Raw genomic sequence first — 23,831 nt, 5'->3', positions numbered from 1 at the left:
AAGATAGTCAAATAACGAGTCATTAATTAAAGAACAGTTAAAAAATATATGGTCTGTCGAGCCCTCGTCCATACCACACTCACAGAGAGAACTGTCTTTAATTTTAATTTTGGCTAGATGAACAGGAGTACAAGCGTGCCCTATACGAAGACGGCAGATTATAGACGTGACCTTTTTGTTTAAAAACTTATATTTAAAAAACCACGGCGAAGAAGGGATAGAATACTGAATATTAGCATAGTGCCTGCCAGTTTTTTCTTTAGAAGATTGCCAATCAATAGTCCAGGATTTTAAAAGGTGGGAGTACGCAAGAGCTGATAGGTCGTGGGCCGAGATGTTGGGATGCTGACAAGATCCGCAGAAAATAGCACCTTTTGCACATGAGTCAGCAGTTTCATTACCCGCTATACCACAATGACTAGGTATCCACAAAAGTACAATATGAATATCTTTTTTACTACACCTAAACAAAGCTTCTCTTATTTTTAGAATCGTATTATGTTTTTTTTTAGACCTGAATGGATTGGAAAGAATTGCCTGTAAACAGCTGCGAGAATCGGAAAAAATTGTAACTTTATTTAGGTTGTGGGACTCAGCATACAAAACCGCTTCTAGGATTGCAAAAGCTTCACCTGAAAAAACGGAGGTCAATGGAGGAAGTTTAAAGTTCAATACTGTTTTGAATGAAGGGACCCATACAGCCGCACCGATGCACTCATTATTGGGAATCTTGGAAGCATCAGTATACATCGGTAACCAACCCTGCCAGTCTTTTGAAATTTTTTCCAGAAAACAAGTGGAAGCTTGGGTGGATTTTTTTTCAATTCCAAAGTTTAAAATTATTTTAGGATCAAAAATGAGGGATTCATAACTATTTAAAAACAAGGGATTACTAGAGAAACTTTCAACAGGATTAGGAAGACGAGAAAGTTTATTAAAACTGTGTAACAGGCATGGAACATTACCTGTACTAGATGGCATCGTGAGATTAGATAAGCGACGTAATTTGGACAAGATGGAATGTGAAGAGTATTGAAGGACTTTGATGAAGAAGCGGTCACTTAAAAATTGTCTACGTAAATACAGGGGGGGGTCAACACATTCTATTTGGAGAGCATTGATGGGAGAGGATTTCATAGCACCAAGGATGATGCGTAAAGATTTCGATTGAATTTTGGAAATTTTATCAAGGGCTTGCTTGTTGCCAGGATCTAAAAGGAAGGTGCCATAATCAAAATGACTTCGTACCACAGCATTGTATAAAAGCTTTTGCGAGTAGGGGTGTGCTCCCCACCTCACACCAGATAATGAACGGAGAACATTAACACCTTTCTCACTTTTTTTAATCACATGGTTAAAATGAGGAACACCGTTTAACTTTGAGTCTAAAATAAGGCCTAAAAATTTTACTTGCTTACAACACGATACCAAGGACCCTTTATATGAAATGTTACACCGTGGAACCTTGTATTTTGTAGTAAACGTGACCGCCGAACATTTGGGCACAGAAATAGAGAGACCATGATCATTTAACCAATCACCCAAATAATCCAAAGCCGAATTTAGGCGTGATGATGCCTCTTCTATAGAATTTGATGAAAAGTATAAGGCTACATCGTCCGCGTATTGAAGAATCTGACAGAAGGAATTCACAACAAGCTCCAGGTCATAGGTGTAAATGTTGTACAGAAGAGGACTCAAAACAGAACCTTGAGGTAAGCCCCTCCAAATAGATCTAGGAGACAGCTCCGTATTTTGAGATCTTATAATAATATAACGATTCGAAACTGCATTGCAAACAAAACGTACCAACTTCTCAGGAATACTCAGCTGAAGCATTTTTTGCCTGAGCACCGGAACCAGCACGTGGTCATACGCAGATGCGATATCCAAGAAAACACCCACCAGGAACTGTTTCTTTTTAAAAGCAATGCGAATGTCGGTCGTTATTATACTTAGGCTATCCATCGTACTTAAGCCTTTCCTGAAACCAAACTGGGATTTTGCAAAGATATTGTTACTTTCACAAAACCATTCTAAACGAAATTTAATCAAATGTTCCATAATTTTTAAAAGGGTAGAAGACAAAGCAATAGGTCTGTATGAAGAGAAATCTGATGGATCTTTGCCAGGTTTTAGAAGCGGAATGACGATTTGTCTGTTCCACGATTCAGGAATAATTCCAAGATCGAAAAAACAGTTTACTAAATCAAGAAAGTACCTCTTAGTGCCTAATGAAGAATTTATGAGGAATGAATAAGGGATTCCATCTTCTCCAGGGGAAGAGTCAGAGAGACCATTTAATGCTTTGTTAAGTTCTTCCAAGGAGAATTGACAATCTAGACTGTTTGAAGAGGGGATGTAAGAATTATACTTATAAGGAAGACAATCATAAAAAGGGACAGATGGAGGAGCCAATTTGTCGGCAAAGGAGGTAATCCAGCTAGACGGATCATTAAAAGGGACATCATAAGAATTGAGGGAACAACGGAATCTTCTGATCTGCCTCCAAACAACAGACGAAGGGGTACCAGGGCACATGCTCTCACAGAACTTATGCCAACCAAGACGTTTCTTATTATTAAGTAGTCTGCGAGCAGCTGCAGAAGCTTGTTGGTAGACTAAAAAATTTTCCAAGGTCATGCAAAGACTGTATGACCTTTCTGCCGTTTTTCTTTTTCGAATCATCTCAGTACATTCGGAATCCCACCAAGGAGGGGAAATTTTCCTTAGTGTAGAAGATTTGAGTGGAATATGTAAACTGGCAGATGAGGTGAGGGAGTTGACAAAATCATTGTATGAAGATAAGCAGTTTTCAGCAGAGACTACGGGGAGCGCAGCTATTTTAGAGTCAATAGAAGATGAAAAGTCTGACCAATTGGCCTGATTGAGTTTAAATTTTAAAAGAGGGGAAGGGCGAGTAACGTTCCTTAAATTGGTTGGGAGATCAATTAAAATGGGGAAGTGGTCACTCCCACAAGTGCTCTTAAAAACACGCCAGGATAGAAAAGGGAAAAGATCAGGAGAGCAAAGTGATAAATCCACTGCGTTAGCGGGATTCTGAGATGGAAGACTCCTTCTCGTAGGACAACCATTATTCAAGACACTTATGTTTATATCATCGAGTAAATCTAGTAGAAGGGACCCAAAAGAATCTGAGGAATGACAACCCCAAGAAACATGGTGGGCATTGAAATCACCCAACATGACAACAGGAGGAGGAACCGAAAGGATAATAGAACGTATATCAGAAATGAGGTCGATGTGGGGGTGGGGAATATAAACAGAAATAAACGAGATATTAAAAGCTCTCATAGCAACAGCATTAATACCATCACAATGAGGAAGAGATAATGAGTGGAAGGTGAGGGATCGGCTGACCAAAAAGGCACAGCCAGCATAGCCATCATCCCTGTCATCTCGGAGACATCGATACCCAGAAACCCTAAAGCGGGAACCCGGCAATAACCAAGTCTCCGAAATGGCTAGAATAGATGGAGCGAATTTATTGATAAGAAAGGTTAATTCTGATTTTTTACTGCGAACACTGTTACAGTTCCACTGAATTACTAAATTCGCCATTTTTGGTGACGAATGAGTGGAGCAAATTAATTTTTTGGGCAACGTGGGACGGTATGGGGATGTCATCATACTTGGATAGCATGTTACAAATGACTGCCCATAAGCAGTCGAGAAGATTTTCATTTGGGGATACTTCATTGTTTGTAAGGGAAGGGGAGCTTACGGCACAACCATTGGGTAAAGAGGAGGGTAAATTGGAAGTAATGGCCTCATGGGCCGCCTTATCAAAGGATTTTCCTGATGTAGGTCTACAGCGAGGAGGGAGAAATATAGTTTTCCTGTAAGATGTAGTCTGAAGGGAATCTTGGGAAGGTAAAGTAATGGGCTGGGATAAAGAGGAGGGGGTTGTTTTAACAGAATCTGCAAAAGTTTTGCCACTGATAGGTCTAAACCGAGCCGATGCTTCGATATAAGAAATGTTCTCTTGAGACATACAACTCTTTATATTTTTTTGACGATTATGTTCAGGGCAAGCTTTGTTGGTCGCAAAGTGTGAGGCAGTACAAAATAAACATAATGACTCTGTTTCAGGGATATTACACTCATCACCAGAATGGGCTAGACTACATCGAAAACACCTAGGCTTCGATCGGCATTGTGACTTTACGTGACCAAATCTACAACAGTTCAGGCACTGAATTGTAGGGAGTTGGTACGTTTCAACGCGGAGGGAACTATGACAAGAGAATATTCTCTCAGGAAGGGATTGACCTTGAAAGGTTAGAACCACAGTTTGCGTTGGTATCCAATTAATTTGACCATCGGAGTTTGTCTTGCGGTTAAGGCGTCTGGCCTTGAGGACTATACCAGTACCTTCGGGAACTTCCAAAGTTTCGACAAATTCCTGCATCGACCAATCAGCTGGGACACCTCTCACAAGGCCCATACGGGAAACATTATAATTAGGAATCGTAACAGAATAGTTGCTGGAAGGTACAATGGGATTAGACACAAAATTATTAGCATCTAAGCCCGACTTAAACTCAACAGATATTCTATTACGTCCCACTCTCTTAACACCATCACGAACAATGTTGGATATTTTATTTTTAACCAAGAAATGACCAAATTTAATTGGGCGGATTGATGTACCAGCGGATGGGTCAGATTCAGGGCAAGAAACATGGACTAAAAAAGGGCCCTTGTCATTGACAAGGTATGACTTGGGAGAGCCAGTGAGTGATGGATGGGAGTAAAATCCTGGGTTGACGTCATCAGCAGATGACCGGACATCAGTCATTGGTTTTTTGGAAGGTTCCACTAAACTTTCATGGACAGTATCGAGTCTGCGCTTGACACCAGGTTGGGGAAGCGGTGGGGTGGATAAATCCATTGATTCCACCGGAGAAGAGACCCTATCCGGAGGATCAGGGGGGTCTGGAGGGCGTTTCTCCATTATAGACTACCAAAAATATAACAAAGTAAAGGGAGAAATATAACAAATAAATAAAAATAACTTACGTAATTAGTTGATGTTATTAATTAACCACCACCAATAGGATAAGTCAACTTATATTCATTAAACTACGAGAAAAAATAGAAAATACTAAATAATGATATCCGAAACACGTGTAAACACTTATACCCGCAACGACGGAAAAAGATACAGCCAGCATCAATCATTTATATAAATTTGACAATTGACATTTAAAAATAATTGTCATATTTAATATTGATGAGTTCTAGCTGTTTTACTTCTTTTGAAATAACCGACGCGTCTTTCCGATGCAATCATCGATTCTATTACCACTAAATAATTATTCTTACTTATAAATATTTATATTGATTAACTGGGAGTAAATGTAAAATTAGAACCATTTTATGTATTTCTTTATTGACGTTCATAAGTGTACATTGCGTTACCTAAATGAATAAATGATTTTGACTTGACTATTTTTAATGAACTTAACCGAAAGATGCGTTTTTCAAGTTTCAACCAACCACAAAATTTTGTCACAGAAGTAAAATAAGCTACATGCACAACACAGGTGTTTGTTAAACAATAAATAAATAAACAAACAATATTTCGTACAAGAGTAATGGAATCAAAAAGTAAATAACAATCGTTACTAAGGTGATATTATATTCGAAAGAGGTTACAAGTTAAAATGGTTTCATTACTTTAACTGAACAAAACGACGGGTTGCACTCCGGGAGTGCCGGCAGAAGTGAAAACTTGAATATTAACGTTGTGCATTTTTGATATTTTGGAATGGTATCGAATAATTTTGCATGAATTGCTTTAATTATCTATAAAAAAGTACTATCATTTATGAGGTAGAATACAATATTTATTTATTGGGCTATCGTAAGCAAACATGACAATTTATATTACATTAAATAAAGTGTACAACGCCGCTAAAGAAGTTTTAACTTCAACAGTTTCTTTACTTTAACAACCAGAAAAAACTATCTATCTATCAACCATGACATAGACAAAAATATGCTCTCAAGTTTGACATGTCACAATATCAATTTTTCGGAACAAATGTCACTGATTGTTCCAAGATCGCAGATAGAAGATAATCTTGCCTAACTTTGTACTCTGCTGAGTCTGCCTCATACTTCATAGTTCATACTATAGTCCTATGGTCTTGGTGTGTCAAATAATGTAAGAAATATATGCAAAAAATTTCGTTGATTCGCATATAAATTTTTTACGTTAATTAAATTGGATTGTTCGGGTTTTTCATTCATTTTGTTCACGCACATCAATACTTAGGTATCTTAAATTGTGTAATGTACTGAAGAATCGAAGCCAACCAACATCAATAATTGTTCCATGAATTCATATTAAACAGGTATTTATTGAAATTATCGACATTGATCACTTTTAATACGTAACAAATATTCTTTAGAATATAATATATAGGAATTGTAGTTAGTATTGTCTTTGTTGATTAAATTGGAATTATTTGTGTCATAGGTGCTAAGTACATCTTGAATTTTTTGTGTTGTTTGATTCTTAACAAGAAACACCTTGCTATATGTAGTCATCGTCTTTCCTACAATGTAATGAGTATGCAAATAGTGTATAAATTTTTTGAATGTTTTATTTTGTTGGAATATTTATCTTGTGTAATAAAGTATTTTTTTTTAGGTTTACATGAATAACCAAGGGAGCTGACAAAATGTTCTGGTTAAGTTTTTTAAAGCAGTCAACACTTGTGCATTTATGTTTTGCAATATCATACTTTACCTCTGGCCTGCTGCTAAATTTTGTGCAGGCAATTTTATATTTTGGCCTTCGGCCATTTAATAAAACATTGTACAGAAAAATAAATTACTACCTCTCATATTCATTTGCATGTCGTAAGTAATTACAAATTATATCCATTCTATTTATATATATATATATGCAGAAATAACTTTTACTTTAATCATATACTTACAATCTTAATCTTGTAATTCTGAGTCTTACTAGACTTTACTCTTGCTATACCTAAAATTTTTATATTTTATACAGCATTTGTAAGTTTTTTAATATTTTCAGAATTGGTGTTTATGTCAGAATGGTGGGCAGGAACAAACTTAACAATTTATGTTAACAAAGATGAGTATGATAAATACTATGGTAAAGAACATGGGTACCTTATCATGAATCATAGTTATGAGATAGATTGGCTGATGGGATGGCAATTTTGTGATGGTATAGGAGTATTAGGAGTAAGTTTTTATTATTATTTTACCTGTTTGTCTTGTATTTGTACAGTACACAATACTTTCGATTTCTCTTTTTTTACATTAATATCCACATGACATTTTATCAATACAATTTAAGAAGTTACGAAAACTGTCTTAACTTTCATTAATAAAATCATTGTAATTCAAAAAAGGTTTTCCTAATTAGATTATTTAATTTGAAATTAAAATGTTATCAGTCACATTGTGATATGTAGGTGATTAATATCAGGGGTTTTATTAATAGTATCATATTAACTAACAAATCTTTGCAAAACCTTATCATTAATTTATCATTAATTATCAATACAATATATCAATATTATTATTTAATCTTAATACACAATATCTATTAGTATTTTGACAATTTATATTCATAGATTGCTCTCTGTTGCTACTAGGTAGAAATTATGCATAATGCTGTATTAAATATTGTATTATGTTAAGTATTCTAAACACATAAGCAATACTGTTTATGATCAAATAGAACTGCCCTGTAAATTTGACTGTGAATATATAGGTTACATACCTATACAGACATCAAATGTGAGCAAAATAATGACTCTTTACAAACTACTTATAATTGTTGAGAAGTCCAATGCTTAAAATGCTACTTATGAGTTGGGCATAAGTATAAAAGTAATTATGACAAGTATGTTGAAATACTTAAAACATTTCGAACTTTGCTTTGTTTGGTTAAAGGTATTGTAATTGCATATTATTATTAGTAGAGAAACCTTGAAACATAACTTTAGGTTTGTTAAGTGGTTACTCAAATATATTGTTACTTACAAAATTATATCTTTTGTTTACCTAAGAAAACCCTAAGGTTTAATCTTTGAGAGTAAGTAAACATGCTCCAAAAGTTTTGTTTTGCCTTTTACTGTTAATACCCATATTTATGTCAATTGTGGCTAGCTTGTCATTATTGTCAAGTGCTCCTCCCAGGGTTTTCAAGATATTACGGTTTATCAAATGATTCTATGCAGTTAAAAATATAAATATGTGTTGAAATGTAGGCCTTCAGTTTCGGTCTTTTGAAGTTGAATCAACGCTTTATATAACTTAGAAATTGTATATTATACTGGTGGTTAGAAAGTAGCGATCCTATTTCTGAGTTGTACATTGCTTAAGTATGAAAGCTTATTTGTATATAATTATTATTTGGGAACGTATGCTGTAAACCACGAAAGTTTCTGCACAGAAACAGAACCAACGTAGCAATAATACGAACTGAATAGTAACTGAATAATAGTGCTTGAATTTAAAGATAATTTTTTTCAAATATTAAATCAAATAATCAACATGATTACTGTCGACTATTATATTATTTCGTCGTCAACATAACAGAGGTAATTTATTATTTAGCAGTGCAGCGACCTCAAATTCTACGGCTTTTCCGCAGACTATAGGAGTGAACAATCGGAAAGATTTTATATTGCTCTGGAGTTTAATTGCATAACCGATACGATACACAAATACCACTTTAAATTAATAGACTGTTCAAAACGTTAAGTGCTCCTTTGATTAAATTACTAAATTTTCAAAAAATTAAATTATAAAATACATCTTTGTTATATTTTAAGAATATGCCATGCCTTCTTCTTTGATGCCTTGGTTCTTATAGATGTAACTAATCATATTTGTTACAATTTGACCTATATTTATATTTTTTATCTTCATATTACCCAACACATTAAGTTCGTAAATACGTAATGAAAATTTTGAAACTCTTTTTTACATTTAGGGGCCCCTTCCTTTATAATAAAATCTCCAATCTATGGATTCTGAGATTCTACATATTTTGGCATGAGTTTCTAAAAACTAACACAGCCATAGCGTACGGTTATAACGACTCTCAGACACAATCTCACACTCAAATATAGAGTGTGAGACACACCCTTTCGCATACTCAACATCCACGCATATTCAAGATCTTAAACGACCTTTGATTATATGTATTACATTAAGACTACTTTTATTTAAAAACATTGTTACCATGAGTTAAGTTCGTTGGCGGTTGTTTTAGATATGTTCAAATATATGTTAAATGAAACACTTTGTTGCCTCCAGCCCTGCTTGAAGCAGGGTGTCAACTGGCTGTAATTGTTTTAAATATGAGCTTGCCTAAAATATATATAATATATATATGTAACTTAACTAATGTTAGGTTACATAACTCATGTACCATACAATTGTAATCTAGTAAACCCACAACATAGTGACTACCTAGTATGGGGACTAGCGTTGGATCAATTTTGTCACAACTATATTTCTGTCTAAAATAAAGTTATATTATTATTAAATGTTAGAATGATTTACTTTTAGAATTGTAAAGCATATGCGAAGAAGTCTATCCAATATATGCCACCAATCGGTTGGATGTGGAAATTTTCCGAGTTTGTGTTCTTAGAGAGATCTTTCGATAAGGACAAGGAAATTATAAAGCAGCAGATTGGAAAAATTTGTGAATACCCCGATCCTGTCTGGGTAAGAATCTATATACAATATATTAACATTTATTAATATGGCGTTATTTCCTACAAAAGTTCTCGCAAAGTATGGCCCATCTACGTACCGAGATGTAATACTGTTAATTAATCAAAATAAATAGTAATTAGAGACTAATAGTTTTAAATCTTAATTATCTACAAAATAGGCTGCAATATTTTTTACTAAGTGATAATATAACTGATTATTTTTCCGACCCAAATATCGGCCAATAGAATTGCACCATTCGACGTCACGTGGTACAACCTACATGGTATTATACTGACAATTTTTTGTAAAAATTTTCTCTGGTCGTTGCTTCAAGAAAAGTATTAAGTAGTTGTTTTATTCATTATGAAATTCTTATTTGTTAACTGTACATTTCGTCTCATGGTGCAATTCTATTGGCCGACATTTGGGTCGGAAAAATAATCCCCCGAATACCACTCGAGCCGAGAAATACCCGATAATTTTGAAGCTCTTGTGGTATTACATATGAAAATTTTAAGTTTAAATTATTTTAACAAATGTTGAAATAATCTGTAATAAATATTTATCGTGATTTGTATGACAATGCAATTAATTATAATTAATGCAGGTACATTACTTTTTACAATAACATGCAATTATTATCTTTAAATATTATTTTTGGAAATCATTATCTATTGGTGAGTAGGTATTCAGCTTTGTTTGCCTAACACATCGTCGATTTTTGAGTTTATGGGTACATTCAAGGTCAAGACTTGGCGCGATCTTTGATTCCCGTAGGTCAAAATACATTTTGTACATTTGGAGTCATGCTTTCCCAAACACTTAGAAATTTTTTTCAGTGCGGCAGACATCCGGTGTTTGTCGCCACCTAATCGCTAACATTACTGTAATTATCATATCTAATTTATTTAAGAAGAATCGATTTCTGTGACTAGTATTAATTTTCGTAATAAATTGGTATTTTGTAAGCTTCATAGCCTGTTAGTTGAGAGTCGAATATGTGTCGATTAAACCAAATACATTAAATAGGCTTTATTCAAAATATTATCAACAGTCGCTGATGTCGTAACCGTAACGTAACGTATGGGATCGCGCGGAGCAAAATGTTATAAAAACGATCTACTGATCCACGTCGGCTTCATTTGCATTCTTCCTCAGCTTACAACGATGCTATTACCTTAACATATGAACAACTTCAATAATTACTTTTAGCTATTACTGACACCCGAAGGAACTAGATTCACCGAAAAGAAACACGAGGCGTCATTGAAATTCGCTATGGAGAAGAATTTACCGCTTCTGAAGCATCATTTGACACCTCGCACTAGAGGATTTACGACAAGTCTAACTCACTTCAGAGGAAAAATACCTGTCATTTACAACATCCAGTTGGCCTTCGAGAAAGATGCCAAGGTGAGAATATTTGTAGAAGAGTGTAGAATATTTTGAAACTAATTGATGATACTTACGTGCGTAATAAGTACGTAATTTTTACGGCAATTAATTATTGACTCCACGTAAGTTATTGGCATTGCTCAAATAAATGTCAGGACGTCATAATCTAATGACGTGACTCTATTTTGATGTAGCTTTTGCATTATCAATTTTGAAGATTTATCATGTTAAATGTAAAAACTCAATTATAAACCGAATTCTAAAGAAAATGTTTGTTATTGACTTATGTGAAAGGCACACATAAAAGTCGTAGGAAAGGGCGAAGACCTATCATCGAAAATGCTATGTTTAAATCTTCCGTTAAAACGTCCATTTAGTTGGCACAAAAATATTCTCTCAAATCTTAAACGAAAATAGGTATATTATGTAACAAGTTGGGAAGATTTCATCATTTTATAATGAATGTAATAAATAATAAGAATACCTTAATTAACACGATAATGATTTTTCAATATTGTCGCTATATCTTTTATGAGAAAGCATTATATTATATCTACTGGACTTTGCTCTTTGGGTTTGATTATGTTATTATAATGACAAATGTCTATAATTTTAATAATAATAACACCCTAAACGTGATTTACACGGCGTCCAAATAGTTTGCGCTCTGTCATATAGGAGAAATAATATGAAATGGTTACTTCGTAGGTCCCGCCGACATTAATGAGTATGTTGTTTGGTAAGCCCGTGCATGCGCACTTGTATATTGAGCGAATACCAGTGGAGCAGATTCCAGAGGGAGAAGCCGAAAGTGCCAAATGGCTGCACGATCTCTTCGTCGTAAAGGTGAGAGTTTTACTCGGTGAAGTAAATGAAAAACTTAAATATGAGTCCTTTCGCAAATTCGAATTATAGCTATAAAAGTTGATCAAAAGTCAAAATCATTTATTCATATAGGTAACACAATGTACACTTATAAACGTAAAAAACGAAAAACATATTAAATGCTAATTATATTCTAATTCTAAATTTTACATTTATTGCCAGTTATCAAATATAACGGAAGATATTATAATAATAGAACGGAAGAGAAGAACTGGCAATAAACTCTCCGCCACTCTTTTTTTTTTATCGTCTCCAGATTACTGCAAAATTTGAAATGGTCACTGGGTCTCGTCTTTCACGCAATCACGCGTCTTATATCTGTTTACAGATTAAATTTATTGTTTTTCAAAACGGCGTCAAAAGATTTCAAGTTGTCGGTTCGAATTTATGAAATTTTTTACAGAGTATCAGAGTTTCATTTAGAATTATGTTTCCAGGACAAAATGATGGAATCGTTTGCGAATACGGGTGATTTCTTCCAAGAGTCTGGTGTGAAGAGAGTGGAACCGTTCCACCGTCCCCCTCGCGTCTATTCGCTGTTAAACACGGTGGGATGGGCCATCGTAACCCTCACTCCGATGCTCTATTACTTAGTGGGACTTCTGTTCAGCGGAAGACTCATCTACTTCTCGATTGGCGCCGCTATTGTCGCAGCTTGTAAGTATCCATTTTATGAAGCTTGTGAGAGATAATTTTCAATTAATTTCAAATATTATAATTTATTACAGTATTTCATATTATAACGTATATTATAATAAAATTATTTAAATTACGACTAAAGAGTAACCTTGATTTGACCTTATATTTTTTTGTATCATAAGAAAGGTTATTTAGGTATCATTAAGGAGTTTTTGTCAACTTGTGGTTACTAACATTTTAAATTTCTGATTAGTAATATGTAATATTATTTTAATATCAGTATGAGATATTGTTTGGTTTTGAACGAAGAACTATATATTTAAGTAAAGGGTTAAAGAATTTTAAAACTTCTCTTTCAGTTTACATACTCCTTCAAAAATCGATCGGTATGTCCCAAATCAGCCACGGTTCTTCGTATGGAACAGAGAAAAAGTAGCATTATGTGCTACGTATACTAATCGTAATGACAAAGTACTAATTCTATGTTAAATGACATTGTTGAACATTTGTTCTATACTTAACGGAATATAAAAAAACTACATAGCGTATCCTCCAAAAGTATTTTTGTATTGATTTGTGTAAATTGTATAAATTCTATTTTTCTCTAGGATTTCAGAAAAATATGCACAAATAGTTAAATTTTTTCATATATTTCCAAAGGGTTTAAAAAAAAAATTTTGTGTGGTGTGAGTTAATTTTGTAAAATTTGAGATTACTCTAATATTATAATTTGTTAACTATGGTAGGCATATTTGTAATTCAAGAATTTTTATACAGGACTTCAATTTGCAAAGCGTAAGCAAAAATGCATTCAGCAGTTTAATGTATAATTACGAGAGCTATTGTAGCTCACACATTTAAACATCTGTTACGAGAGACACCTATTACTTTAAAGTGCCAGAAGACGCTCCAATCCACAAGATAAAGTATATTTTTAAAGAAACTAGTTTGTGTGTATTCTAATAAATATTCTTGTATAACATTATTTCTATGATATAAGGATGTTGTATTACTGTTTAACGAGTGCTGGTTTTGTTCTATGACTACTTTTTGTAACTTAAAATTAATGAGAGAAATATTTATTGTTTGTAAACTAAAAATGGCACTTTGGTGATGGTATTACTTGATCTGGCATCAATCTGGTTTTGTCAGTTTTGTACTCCTTATAATAATTTCTGTAACCATATATGTGCCGTGTATTTTATTGGTATCACAATCGGCACAAGCGCTTTTAACGTGCAATTTTTTGTGTGATATTAGATAGTTTGTTTTTATTTGTCAAGTCCGAAGCATAAATATACAAAATTCTCAATACAAAAGTCAGTTATCTCATTCAAATTTGGGAACTCAAACATTGTATAATTGGTTTGTAATATTTAGATGAAATAATTACAATATATTTATGTACATTGTTTTGCAGTTGTTGTAGCAATTTTTATTAAAAACTTTCTAAATATTTTGCGTTTTATTACTGTACTCTTCTAGACAAATTTGAGATGCTCTTGTAGGATCTAAGAATGTATTGTGTTGTGCTGTATGATTTGTTTAATCAATTTATTTATGCAAAAAGCATTTTTTTAAATTGATGGGAGTATTTTTGAAATTTGTTATTATAGGCCAAAGTTGTTAAGACACATGATAACATAGTATCTTGTTTTTATTATAAGTCTTGAGGTATATACATCTTACTTAATCTTAAAATAAAATCAAGTAAGTACATTTGAACTTTGATTTCTATTGCTTTGGTAGTGACAAAAAATCCTGGCACTCCAGCTTTTTCCAATGTATCTTGTTGATCACTAACCTGTAAAAACATTAGCTGTTTTAAATCATGCCAAGCCATAGATTATTTGGAATTATTGATAGGTATTTAAAATTGCAGCTATATAAGTAATTTTTCATATGTGAACCTTACTGAATGTGACTTGAGTTATAAAGTCTATTGTACCTTTTGATCTAATTGCATAACTAATTTCATGTCTGTCAGTTTAAGTTCTTCTTTATGTCTTTTTAACAGAATATGTTTTTGGTCTTCTTTTTCTTCGGGAGTTAGTAATGAGTTCACCAAACTTTCAATTTCTGCTAAAAATAAAGTTTACAATCACAGCAGCATTTTTTTATATTTTGGAAATGCAGTTTAGGTAACAGTATAGAATTAAAATTGTAAAGAATTAAAATTATGTCCAGTAATGGTATTGAATATATTTGTTAGAAACTTAGGTAGAACTTTATAATATTGACATAGACTAACACATATAATAGTTACAGGCTACTTACAAGTATGTTTGTTGATAATTTGCAATCTTTGTTGAAATAAATGTTTTTCAGTGACATGCTGAATTTCCATAAGACCTTTCACTATTTCAAAAACAGTATCATTTAAGAGACAATTTGCTAGTCCTGATAACAATTCTATAGGTACTCTCATTTGGTACTTGCTGGAAAAGAATGTATTATTTTTCTAAATAATCTAGGATCTTGTAATATTTGGTATTGTTGAATATAACTAATAATCGGAGTAAGTTAGTACTAGATTATATTAGCTATAATTTTATTAGCAATTGCAAGGTATTTACCTACCATACCATAAAATAAGCTAAATGGAAAAATTAAAGTACGTACGGGGGTAGTTCTCTGGCCATGTCTTGTAGTTGTTCAAGAAGAAAATATAATTTTCTCTGCAAGGCTTCAGGTGTCGGTTCATTTATACTCATTATGTCTTAAACTTTTGTTGGTTTAATGATTCTTTTATTTATATCTTGTTTTCCTTGGAATACCAATATCGTTATTCATTTCTCATGAAGTTATTTTAAGGCTTTTACTTACTATTAAAAACTTTTTCCAAAGTAGTAGTGTTAAGTGTAAACATGGACTTTAAAAAGTTAAAACACAGAGACATAATCAAAACAGTAATGAGTAATGACTTATGACACTGATTACTGCTATCTGATCTGACTAGCGGTTGCTGTCATTTGTGAGACTTGTGGCTTTAAACTAAAAAGTATCATTAATCATACAGATATCGACAGCGACAGAATACAGATCAGGAAATGCTACTGATTTTTTTAAAAGTAGTTGATTTATTTGTTGTTGTTAAAAAATGAATAACTAAATAAAACTCAAACACAACTTAAGTTCAATTGTGATATGTAAAAGTAATTAATCGTCGCGTAATTTATCACTAAAAAATCTTTCTAAAAAGGTCTACAAGTTATACCTAATTGATGTAGTGAACATGTTAAAATACGTCGTATTGGTCATTTGCTTCTTTGTAAAAATATTATACGCCGATTTGAGCAATGATCTATTAACAGTACAACCAAAATTGTAAGTAATAAATCTTATAACCAGCATGAAAGTATGTAGAAAATTCTGTTACAATGAATTACCAAATACTATAGATTCTAATTATTGTACCATGTCAGTTTTATATTACTAATATAATACACTATATTTAAAAACATATTAACTATTTTGCTAACCCTAAAAATCAGTTGAAAGGGAAATTATGACTTGTAAGTCATGATGTAATTAATGGTTTTTGCCATTCTGAGATATCAAAATAATATTATAATTTACCTTATGGTTAGATTGTATGGGAAACTAACTTTTTATTAATTTTAGGAATATTTTAGACAGCAGTGTTCCATATCCAAAAGTCTGTTTTGAAATTTTGAATGCCTTTGCTGAGTCTGCATCCAATTTCACATTTTGCTCTTTAATTAATGCAAGGCCCATAAGATTATGTGAAAATTGTGTACAACACTATGTCAGGTTTCATGATAAATACAAAGAATTGAAGGATACTGATGTTAATGGAACATCATGTAGTTCTTTGTTAATGTCACAAGATAGATTAAATGTAATTCAACACTATCATGACAGTATATTAGGTATATGGGATAAAGGAAATTGTAATGGTAAGTTCTACTTTTGGTCATGCATGGTATTAAATGTGTAATAATAATGATAGTTAATATATAATTGTTTGGGTTGATCCCTCTTGTCTCGTTTCAACACTACAAGCCGTATCAATTCAAAATTACATCAACATCACCTTGATGGCTGAGTGCCTTCCACAGTCAGTTTCACAAGGCATTTTTTTTGAGAACTAGTGAACTGTGGAATCAAGTCCCAGTGGGGGTCTTCCCTAAGAGATACAACCTCTAACTATTCATAATTAGAGTTCTCCTCCCTCAAAGGCCGACAATGCACCCACTAAATGGGTGTGCATGGGCTGCAATGACTGTCCTTTTTGGGCATCCCATAGGCACATTTTCCTATACAAACTCTTTTTATATTTTATTTTCTTATATACCATTATATATAAAAAACTTTTATTTACATTTAGCTACATGAGAACTAGAAAGGGAGGACACTAGTAGTAATGAAATATATTTTTTAAACAATTACAGATTGCTTTGTTTGGTCAAACGAAACTGCTACAGTTAAAAACAGTACAACAAGGTTTTACAAACTTTTTAATGCTACAATGGAGTGTATAATATTAAACATGGCCAGTGAAAAAACTATAGTATGTGAGAAATGTATGCAGAATTACTTACAACTGGATGAGTTTTACAAAACATTAAGTAAAGACAAAATTGGTGTTGATTGTGTTTGTATGGATATTGTGGATTCGGTAAGATTTAAGGAATTAGACTATTAATGACAAGTTGTTTTATACTGTGTTAATTCCTTATGTTAAAAATTTTAATGAAATATTACTGTTAAGTTAAAAACTTTTTTAGATGAATGCAACAAGATCAATATGGAGTAAAACCCTTGAGTGCTGTGTTTTAAGAAAAACACCTGAAGTTGTATTTCTGCTTTGTACAGGGTTAATTAGTTTCCTTCCAATACTGTTTTATATTACTCTTAGATTTTGTGGACCAATTAGAGATTTACCAAATATCTTAAAACGTAAGTGTTATGATGTTTTACCTAACATGGACTATTTTAAAATTACAATTTATTGCTAAATGTTTTAATAAGAATGAAATAAGATACACAGTTATTACAATTACTATTATTTCCAGAATCAAGATTTAAGCAGACAATATTGAGATCAATTGATAGTAGAATCAGTTAAAGAACACTTTACAAGATGCCAAAGACAATGTACTTCTAGAACAGCAATAACTGACATATAAACTAAATGTTATTCCTTCATAAAAGTCATAAATATATTATTTTATCTATATCTAGCCTTTTTATTGTTATTCTTCTTAACATTGCTATTACTACTACTATTAGATAGTTTATGTTTAAGAGCATTTGGTGTAAAGTCACCTTTACTCAATAGGCCAAGAGCAATATCCTTTTCTTTAGGAGTGCCTGGCCTACTATCAAGACCAATTCCAGACAATAGCTTTGAATCACATGTAAATGATTTTTGTAATAATCCACTTGTAACAATTTTAGGTGTACTTTGTTTTATAATAGATGCAACTTTTTCTAAGCTTCCATTTAATTGTTGCTTGCCTGAGGGTTTAGAGGCTAAGCTTTCAGTGGAACCATGAATTGTTGTATGATTTAATGCACTCAAGCCAGTACTTATTTGGGTGTCTGAAGAATCTTCATTAGTTTGTGATTCAGTTTCACTATTCCTTTCATCTAAAATAAATATAGTAAATATGATGAAATATAGTAACAATAGCACCCATATATTTCTTCTGATATTATATACTTTACTCACTCTTGGTTTCAGCAGCATCAACTAAACCGCTAACAGCCTGTAAATAAATAAATAATAAAGACTTTTCGTTATACCAGGATTTTATATTTGTTAAGGTTCTTTAAAGCTTCAATCAAACAGAACACTCAGGAAGTTATATATGAGATCCCCAAAACAACAGCTGTAAACTTATATTACTTACGGCCATAGAAGTAATAGATGATTTTGAAAACAATCTTTCAGCTTCTTTAAATTTTCTATTTCTTTTGTCAGCTTTAGAGTTGGTACTTTTATTAGTTGTCAAGTATCTGTCCCAACCTCGTATAATATTTCCATATAACTGAGTGTCTTCTAAGTAGGATCCTTCAAAAGCATATATTTGTCGTTCTAAATTAGCAAGTGTTTCCTACAAAATAAGCATTACATATCATAATCCCACTAAAAATCTGTACAGATATCTCTGACTTCAGATGTTAAATAACTTTGGTTATCAGACATAGGATACTGCTATACTTTGTTTTTAGTTAGGTGGTAAAGAAATCAAAACTGAGTTCAAGAAAGGTGCCCTAGATTCTAAGATAGAAGTCTTCTCGCAGAGTGGTACTTCGTGAAATATGATCGTACTTACAGCTACTTCGGCTTTTCTTTTCACTAATTCCGCTAATTCTGCTCGAGTATCCGCAACGGATTGTGTTGGCTTGGAAGCCATGTTGTTTTTAGATTTTACACTTTGCGTTTCGCTAGCAGGGCTTTGCGGAGAAACAACCATCTTGACGTTTTTTTTTGTTCAATTCAGAAATTTTCCATAACCACTTATTTGCCCTTTAGAAATAAATCATATAAATAAATAAAACACTGATCAACATAGTCGCACTGCCACGGTAAAAGCTAAAGCAAATCACCTGACACCTCATACAAAATTAGTAATACTATGTATGAACTATGAATAACTGTTATGTCAATTGTCAGTAGGGATGTGATGAAAAAAATCGATTTTTTTACGCGATTTTTATATTTAAAATAATCGATTGTTGATTGTAGGTTTACGATCGAGATGTTTACGTGATAACGTCTTATTGGTGATATAAGTTTTTGGGACGTAACGAATTAATGAAGATAACAATTTTTTCAAATTTTAAATTACATCTATCGTTTTATTCACACTTTTGATGATAAATTTCGGGTGTAAAATGACAAGTTTACTTATTCGACTATGATATACATTTTTCTTCATACATTCACGGAATGACTGGCAGCGCTCGAGATGAGACGGGAGATCGGTCCGTCTCTCTCTCGTTATACCTGCGATCGCGCTCGTGAGGTTTTGGTGTGACACAAGTTTCTGAACATGTCACCCGACTAAAACGATTTTAAAGACGTTATCACGTCAAAAAAACCATGAAAAATAAAATATTTAGGGTGTTTATTTTGAAATTAATTCAAAAATTAGGAAAAAATCAATAACATAATAAAAAATCGATTATTTATGCAGCATGGCACATCCCTAATTGTCTGGTAAGATTCTGACAGTAGATTCCGAGTTCCTACTTCAAACAAGCACGACTTTCAGACTTATGACACTATGAAAGACTGATAATAAAATACATATTTTTTTTTAATGCTATAATTTTCACAGGGGAATGTTACGGTATCTTTAAAGCTATAAAACTAGTTATGAGAAAGAAATTTAAGAAATCAATTATATTCACAGATTCGCTTAGTGCTCTTCAAGCTCTCCAAAAATATCCATTAAGAAACAAATTTTTCCTCTCATTATTGAGATTAGGGGTTTGCTGTATGAATGTAAGCAATTGGGGTTTTCTGTGTCATTTGGTTGGATACCTGGGCATTCTGGTATTTTTGGGAACGATATAGCAGAGCAACTAGCAAATGAAGCTGTTAAGGATAGCGATGCTATTTCGTATAAAAATTATTATCATGATTTGGCCTCACTTCCTGCTTCTTTCTTTACTCTTTACAATCTTGGACTGACCTTTGGATTCAGAGCAGTTTAATTAAGGGTAAATATTTTTCATCTATACAGCCCACAATACAACTGAAGCCATGGTGTTTAAATTGAAATTTAATGAAAAGGAAACATCGTCTCTCATCCATATGATATTGGGCCACGTGTGTACCCCAGCCCACCTTTCCAGATTTCATATTATGGATAATGAAATGTGTGGGCTGAATATTGGTGTTTTAATCATATCATTCTGTCCTGTGATCAGTATACCCACTCCATGTTATTAGATCATCCTCATCCTTCTTCAAGTATACATACCTATATCTGTTCCTGTTCTTGCTGTTCAGCTTTCATCTTTAAATCATAATGTATATAAAAAGTTATGTTTATTTCTTAATGTAAATATGTAATATAAAATTATAAGTACATATGTATACAAATCGTATTCTATATGATATATTTTATTTATTACTGTTCCTTACCATAATGTAGTATTTTGTATTAGACATAGTTTTATAACCTGCTGATCCTATCCTTTATCCGATGTAATTTTCGTTCGATGTAAAATTCCTTTTGAAGTTATACTTCTTTAGGCGCGTTATGAAAAATTGATGAGAGTGAAATTTTACGATGCGCGAGCACCGTGACTCAAAATTATCAGTATGAAGTTGCCCACGGAAGATGCTACGGCATTGGACATAATTTAAAAACAACATTCGAATAATAATAGAATTTATGTTACACTTAATGTAAGAGTAATAATAAATATTTATGGGGCGTTCCCACGAAGCGTTAATCACGACAGTCAACCACGCTTTCGTGAAATACACTTCTGTGTGAACGCATAGGCGTTAAACTTGCTTTCGTGAGGAACGGCGCACGACTCAAGCGTGGATAGATCAAACGTGTTTGATTTTCAGTCGTGATATACCGTTCGTGAAGCCAAGATGTCGTCACAACAACGTGGAATTAAGTTTAACGACAGTGAAACTACGCGTTTTTTGGAGTTATATTCTATGGAAAAGGTGTTATATGATCCAAGTTTGGAGGAATACCGTGATAGAGAATTACGTGCCGCCGCAGCTAAGAGAATAAGTCATGAATTAAATATTCCTGTAAGCGCTCAATCTTTTTTGCTATGATTACTATCATAGCAAAAAAGATTGAGCCTTTGATTGAAATTTGCTACTGCAAAAAACGAACTTAAAACAGCACAACTTTCAACAACCAGATCATTCATGATCGATGTTCCGATAATGACTAAGGGCCGGTTTTTTGATCCGTAGTTAACTCAACTATTGGTAAAAAATCCTTACTATTAGTTAAATATCAGCAAAATGCGTTTTTTGATCCGTGGTAAGAGCATCCAATGGTAAAATATCTAACCATTAGGCAAAAAAGTTAACTACTCAGTATCGGAGGGTTAAAAAGATGGCCGCTGGTAATTTATATAGTAACAGCTGTTTGTCACAGAAATCAAACTATGATAAATACGTTTATTACTATCTAATGATGAATTTAAACATATTGAGATACTTTAATTAATGAGACGATGAAGAAGACAATAATATTATATGAGAATGTGTTAATGAGTGACCAAAAATATTTAGGCAATGTCATCCGCCAGTAGAAACCTGGGATGATGTAGATTTTTGTCACTGTTACCCCCTATCGAAGGGAACAGTGCTCTGGATTGTTACTGAAATTGGGAATGATCTTAAACTGCCAATGAACAAGAGTATATATAGACAGCAGCTCATACCAACCTATTTTGCTTCATTACTAGCTACAGAATCGCAGCAATATATAATTAAGTATATTACTAATTCATTATGTGTTTTATTGCCTGTAATATTAACTTATAATTATTATAATTAAATAAAATACAAGAACAAGAGTATATATAGACAGCAGCTCATACAAACCTATTTTGCTTCATTACTAGCTACAGAACCGCAGCAGTATATAATTAAGTATAGATATTACTAATTCATTATGTGTTTTATTGCCTATAATATTAACTTATAATTATTATAAGTTAATATTATAGGCAATTTAATACATAATGAATTAGAGTTCATATTATTTATTTATTACTAATAATATTAACTTATAATTATTATACTTAATATTGTACTGCTTATACTTAATTATCATACTTGTATGTACTTATACTAAAAACTACAGCTACACATTAGTTAGGGACCTATGATATTCTTTAGAGCTTTTATTACATTTGTGAGTTAGCGTCTACCTACTTTATTACAAGAATTTATAAATAAAACATTTGACTTGATTAATAAACTGTTTAATTATAACTTAAATACAAACCATTTTTATTAAAAAAACATTACAAAATTTACATGAAACCCTAAAGTAGCAATTAAATATTTTCTAATTGTTTTTCTTGCATTTCACCTCAATTTGATGCAACTCTTTTTGCTGCTACATATATTTATTGTGCCTTTCTTTCATCTGCTGCATCACTTTTTGGTGCACCTCCTCTTTATGCAGTATGGATTTTTGATGGGCCTCTCATTGGTGCAGCAAATGTTTTTGATGCTCTTCCTTAGCATAATTGAACAAATCATCCTCTCTTATTTGTCTTTGTTTCAAAAACTCAATTTGTTTTATCCGTGTGGATCATAATCCGCTTCCTTGTTTCCAAAGGGTTAAAAGATTTTTTCCTTTTGTTGTAGGACACAGCTATACAAGAATAAATATAAAAATGTGGCTACACCTTCATTAAATGTATATTAAATTTAACACTTCGGTGTCTAGACCCATCTGAGTTGAAAACGTCACAGAGAATTCCAAGCTGCATCTTTTTGTAGATTGCTGCAGTGATCAGTTGTTTGCAGGTTACGACTGTGTAATCCTTGAGAAGCATCACCAGTTTGGCAGTTTCTTTTTTGGCGAAGTTAGCAGTATGGTCCCTTTAACAAAACATAAATGTATTACTTTTTATTATGAAACACAAGATAAACCGGAATAAATAACACGAAAATATGTTTGTACTTACTTGTTTGACTGTTGGCTGTTTGCGGACATCGTTATTTATATATTTAAGTATCGTAAAAGGTGTAAACTGTATTAAAACACAGAAAAACAACTTTATTTATATCGTGTTATTTAGATTAATTTGACACTTCAAACTCTTCAAAGCGCAAATAACGAATGAAGATGGCTAAAATGGATTTCATTCACTCAATATGTCTAGTGTTGTCATACAAAATAAATGTTCCCCACAAAAAAGAACCACATTTTTTGGGATGTCATTGCTCATTGCACTGGCAACAAATTGACAAATTGTTAAGTTTAACTATAGTTAAAAAAGGGATTGAAAAACGCATTTACGATTTTACCAATGGTTATTCATTTAACTATAGTTAATGTAACAAATGGTAAAACCATTTTTTACTACGGATCAAAAAACTGGCCCTAAGTCGAAACACGAAGCGTGAACGGCACGAAATCCCCCAACCATGTGAACGTTTCATCAATTCACACTTTCGTGAGTGTCAC

At 32.7% G+C, this 23,831-nt stretch overlaps 4 protein-coding genes and 1 long non-coding RNA gene across 5 annotated transcripts; 2 read left to right on the top strand and 3 right to left on the bottom strand.

Annotated features, from left to right (window-relative positions):
* The first annotated feature begins 6,125 nt into the window (after positions 1 to 6,125).
* On the top strand, positions 6,126 to 14,119 carry LOC125050793 (1-acyl-sn-glycerol-3-phosphate acyltransferase gamma-like). The gene is made up of 8 exons (XM_047650806.1): positions 6,126 to 6,383; positions 6,683 to 6,894; positions 7,076 to 7,248; positions 9,592 to 9,753; positions 10,957 to 11,157; positions 11,848 to 11,985; positions 12,462 to 12,681; positions 13,023 to 14,119. Exons 2-8 carry the CDS (start codon positions 6,714 to 6,716, stop codon positions 13,097 to 13,099), a joined length of 1,152 nt encoding a protein of 383 aa, XP_047506762.1. The 5' UTR covers positions 6,126 to 6,383; positions 6,683 to 6,713; the 3' UTR covers positions 13,100 to 14,119.
* A 183-nt stretch (positions 14,120 to 14,302) lies between these two features.
* LOC125050796 (gonadal protein gdl) lies at positions 14,303 to 15,582 on the bottom strand. The gene is made up of 4 exons (XM_047650809.1): positions 15,286 to 15,582; positions 14,941 to 15,101; positions 14,612 to 14,745; positions 14,303 to 14,467 (listed from the first exon to the last, which is right to left on the bottom strand). The coding sequence occupies exons 1-4, from the start codon at positions 15,375 to 15,377 to the stop codon at positions 14,324 to 14,326; spliced, it is 531 nt and encodes a 176-aa protein (XP_047506765.1). The 5' UTR covers positions 15,378 to 15,582; the 3' UTR covers positions 14,303 to 14,323.
* Positions 15,583 to 15,673: 91 nt separating this feature from the next.
* Positions 15,674 to 17,866, top strand: LOC125050794 (osteopetrosis-associated transmembrane protein 1). The gene is made up of 5 exons (XM_047650807.1): positions 15,674 to 15,990; positions 16,288 to 16,583; positions 17,079 to 17,305; positions 17,415 to 17,586; positions 17,703 to 17,866. Exons 1-5 carry the CDS (start codon positions 15,899 to 15,901, stop codon positions 17,753 to 17,755), a joined length of 840 nt encoding a protein of 279 aa, XP_047506763.1. The 5' UTR covers positions 15,674 to 15,898; the 3' UTR covers positions 17,756 to 17,866.
* Positions 17,673 to 19,266, bottom strand: LOC125050795 (chromatin modification-related protein MEAF6). Its single transcript, XM_047650808.1, has 4 exons — positions 18,969 to 19,266; positions 18,543 to 18,746; positions 18,362 to 18,398; positions 17,673 to 18,279 (listed from the first exon to the last, which is right to left on the bottom strand). Exons 1-4 carry the CDS (start codon positions 19,107 to 19,109, stop codon positions 17,858 to 17,860), a joined length of 804 nt encoding a protein of 267 aa, XP_047506764.1. The 5' UTR covers positions 19,110 to 19,266; the 3' UTR covers positions 17,673 to 17,857.
* A 3,110-nt stretch (positions 19,267 to 22,376) lies between these two features.
* Positions 22,377 to 23,753, bottom strand: LOC125051380. Its single transcript, XR_007117271.1, has 2 exons — positions 23,329 to 23,753; positions 22,377 to 23,242 (listed from the first exon to the last, which is right to left on the bottom strand). It is a non-coding gene; the product is annotated as an uncharacterized LOC125051380 (long non-coding RNA).
* Between the last annotated feature and the right edge of the window lie 78 nt (positions 23,754 to 23,831).

The sequence above is a fragment of the Pieris napi genome, chromosome 7, assembly GCF_905475465.1.
Source record: "Pieris napi chromosome 7, ilPieNapi1.2, whole genome shotgun sequence".
Lineage (NCBI taxonomy): Eukaryota > Metazoa > Arthropoda > Insecta > Lepidoptera > Pieridae > Pieris > Pieris napi.
The sequence above is the reverse complement of the archived record's forward strand: the minus strand, read 5'-3'. Positions and strand labels throughout refer to the sequence as shown.

Coding starts and splice junctions, on each gene's coding strand:
- LOC125050793 (XM_047650806.1), top strand. CDS start 6,714: ATGTTCTGGTTAAGTTTTTTAAAGCAGTCAACACTTGTGCATTTATGT. Junction 6,895..7,075: donor CTCATATTCATTTGCATGTC/GTAAGTAATTAC, acceptor TAATATTTTCAG/AATTGGTGTTTATGTCAGAA. Junction 11,986..12,461: donor ACGATCTCTTCGTCGTAAAG/GTGAGAGTTTTA, acceptor TTATGTTTCCAG/GACAAAATGATGGAATCGTT.
- LOC125050796 (XM_047650809.1), bottom strand. CDS start 15,377: ATGAGTATAAATGAACCGACACCTGAAGCCTTGCAGAGAAAATTATAT. Junction 15,102..15,285: donor ATGGCCAGAGAACTACCCCC/GTACGTACTTTA, acceptor ATTCTTTTCCAG/CAAGTACCAAATGAGAGTAC. Junction 14,468..14,611: donor TTATGCAATTAGATCAAAAG/GTACAATAGACT, acceptor ATGTTTTTACAG/GTTAGTGATCAACAAGATAC.
- LOC125050794 (XM_047650807.1), top strand. CDS start 15,899: ATGTTAAAATACGTCGTATTGGTCATTTGCTTCTTTGTAAAAATATTA. Junction 15,991..16,287: donor TTAACAGTACAACCAAAATT/GTAAGTAATAAA, acceptor TATTAATTTTAG/GAATATTTTAGACAGCAGTG. Junction 17,587..17,702: donor TTTACCAAATATCTTAAAAC/GTAAGTGTTATG, acceptor TATTATTTCCAG/AATCAAGATTTAAGCAGACA.
- LOC125050795 (XM_047650808.1), bottom strand. CDS start 19,109: ATGGTTGTTTCTCCGCAAAGCCCTGCTAGCGAAACGCAAAGTGTAAAA. Junction 18,747..18,968: donor AAAGAAAAGCCGAAGTAGCT/GTAAGTACGATC, acceptor CTTATTTTGTAG/GAAACACTTGCTAATTTAGA. Junction 18,399..18,542: donor CATCTATTACTTCTATGGCC/GTAAGTAATATA, acceptor ATTTATTTACAG/GCTGTTAGCGGTTTAGTTGA.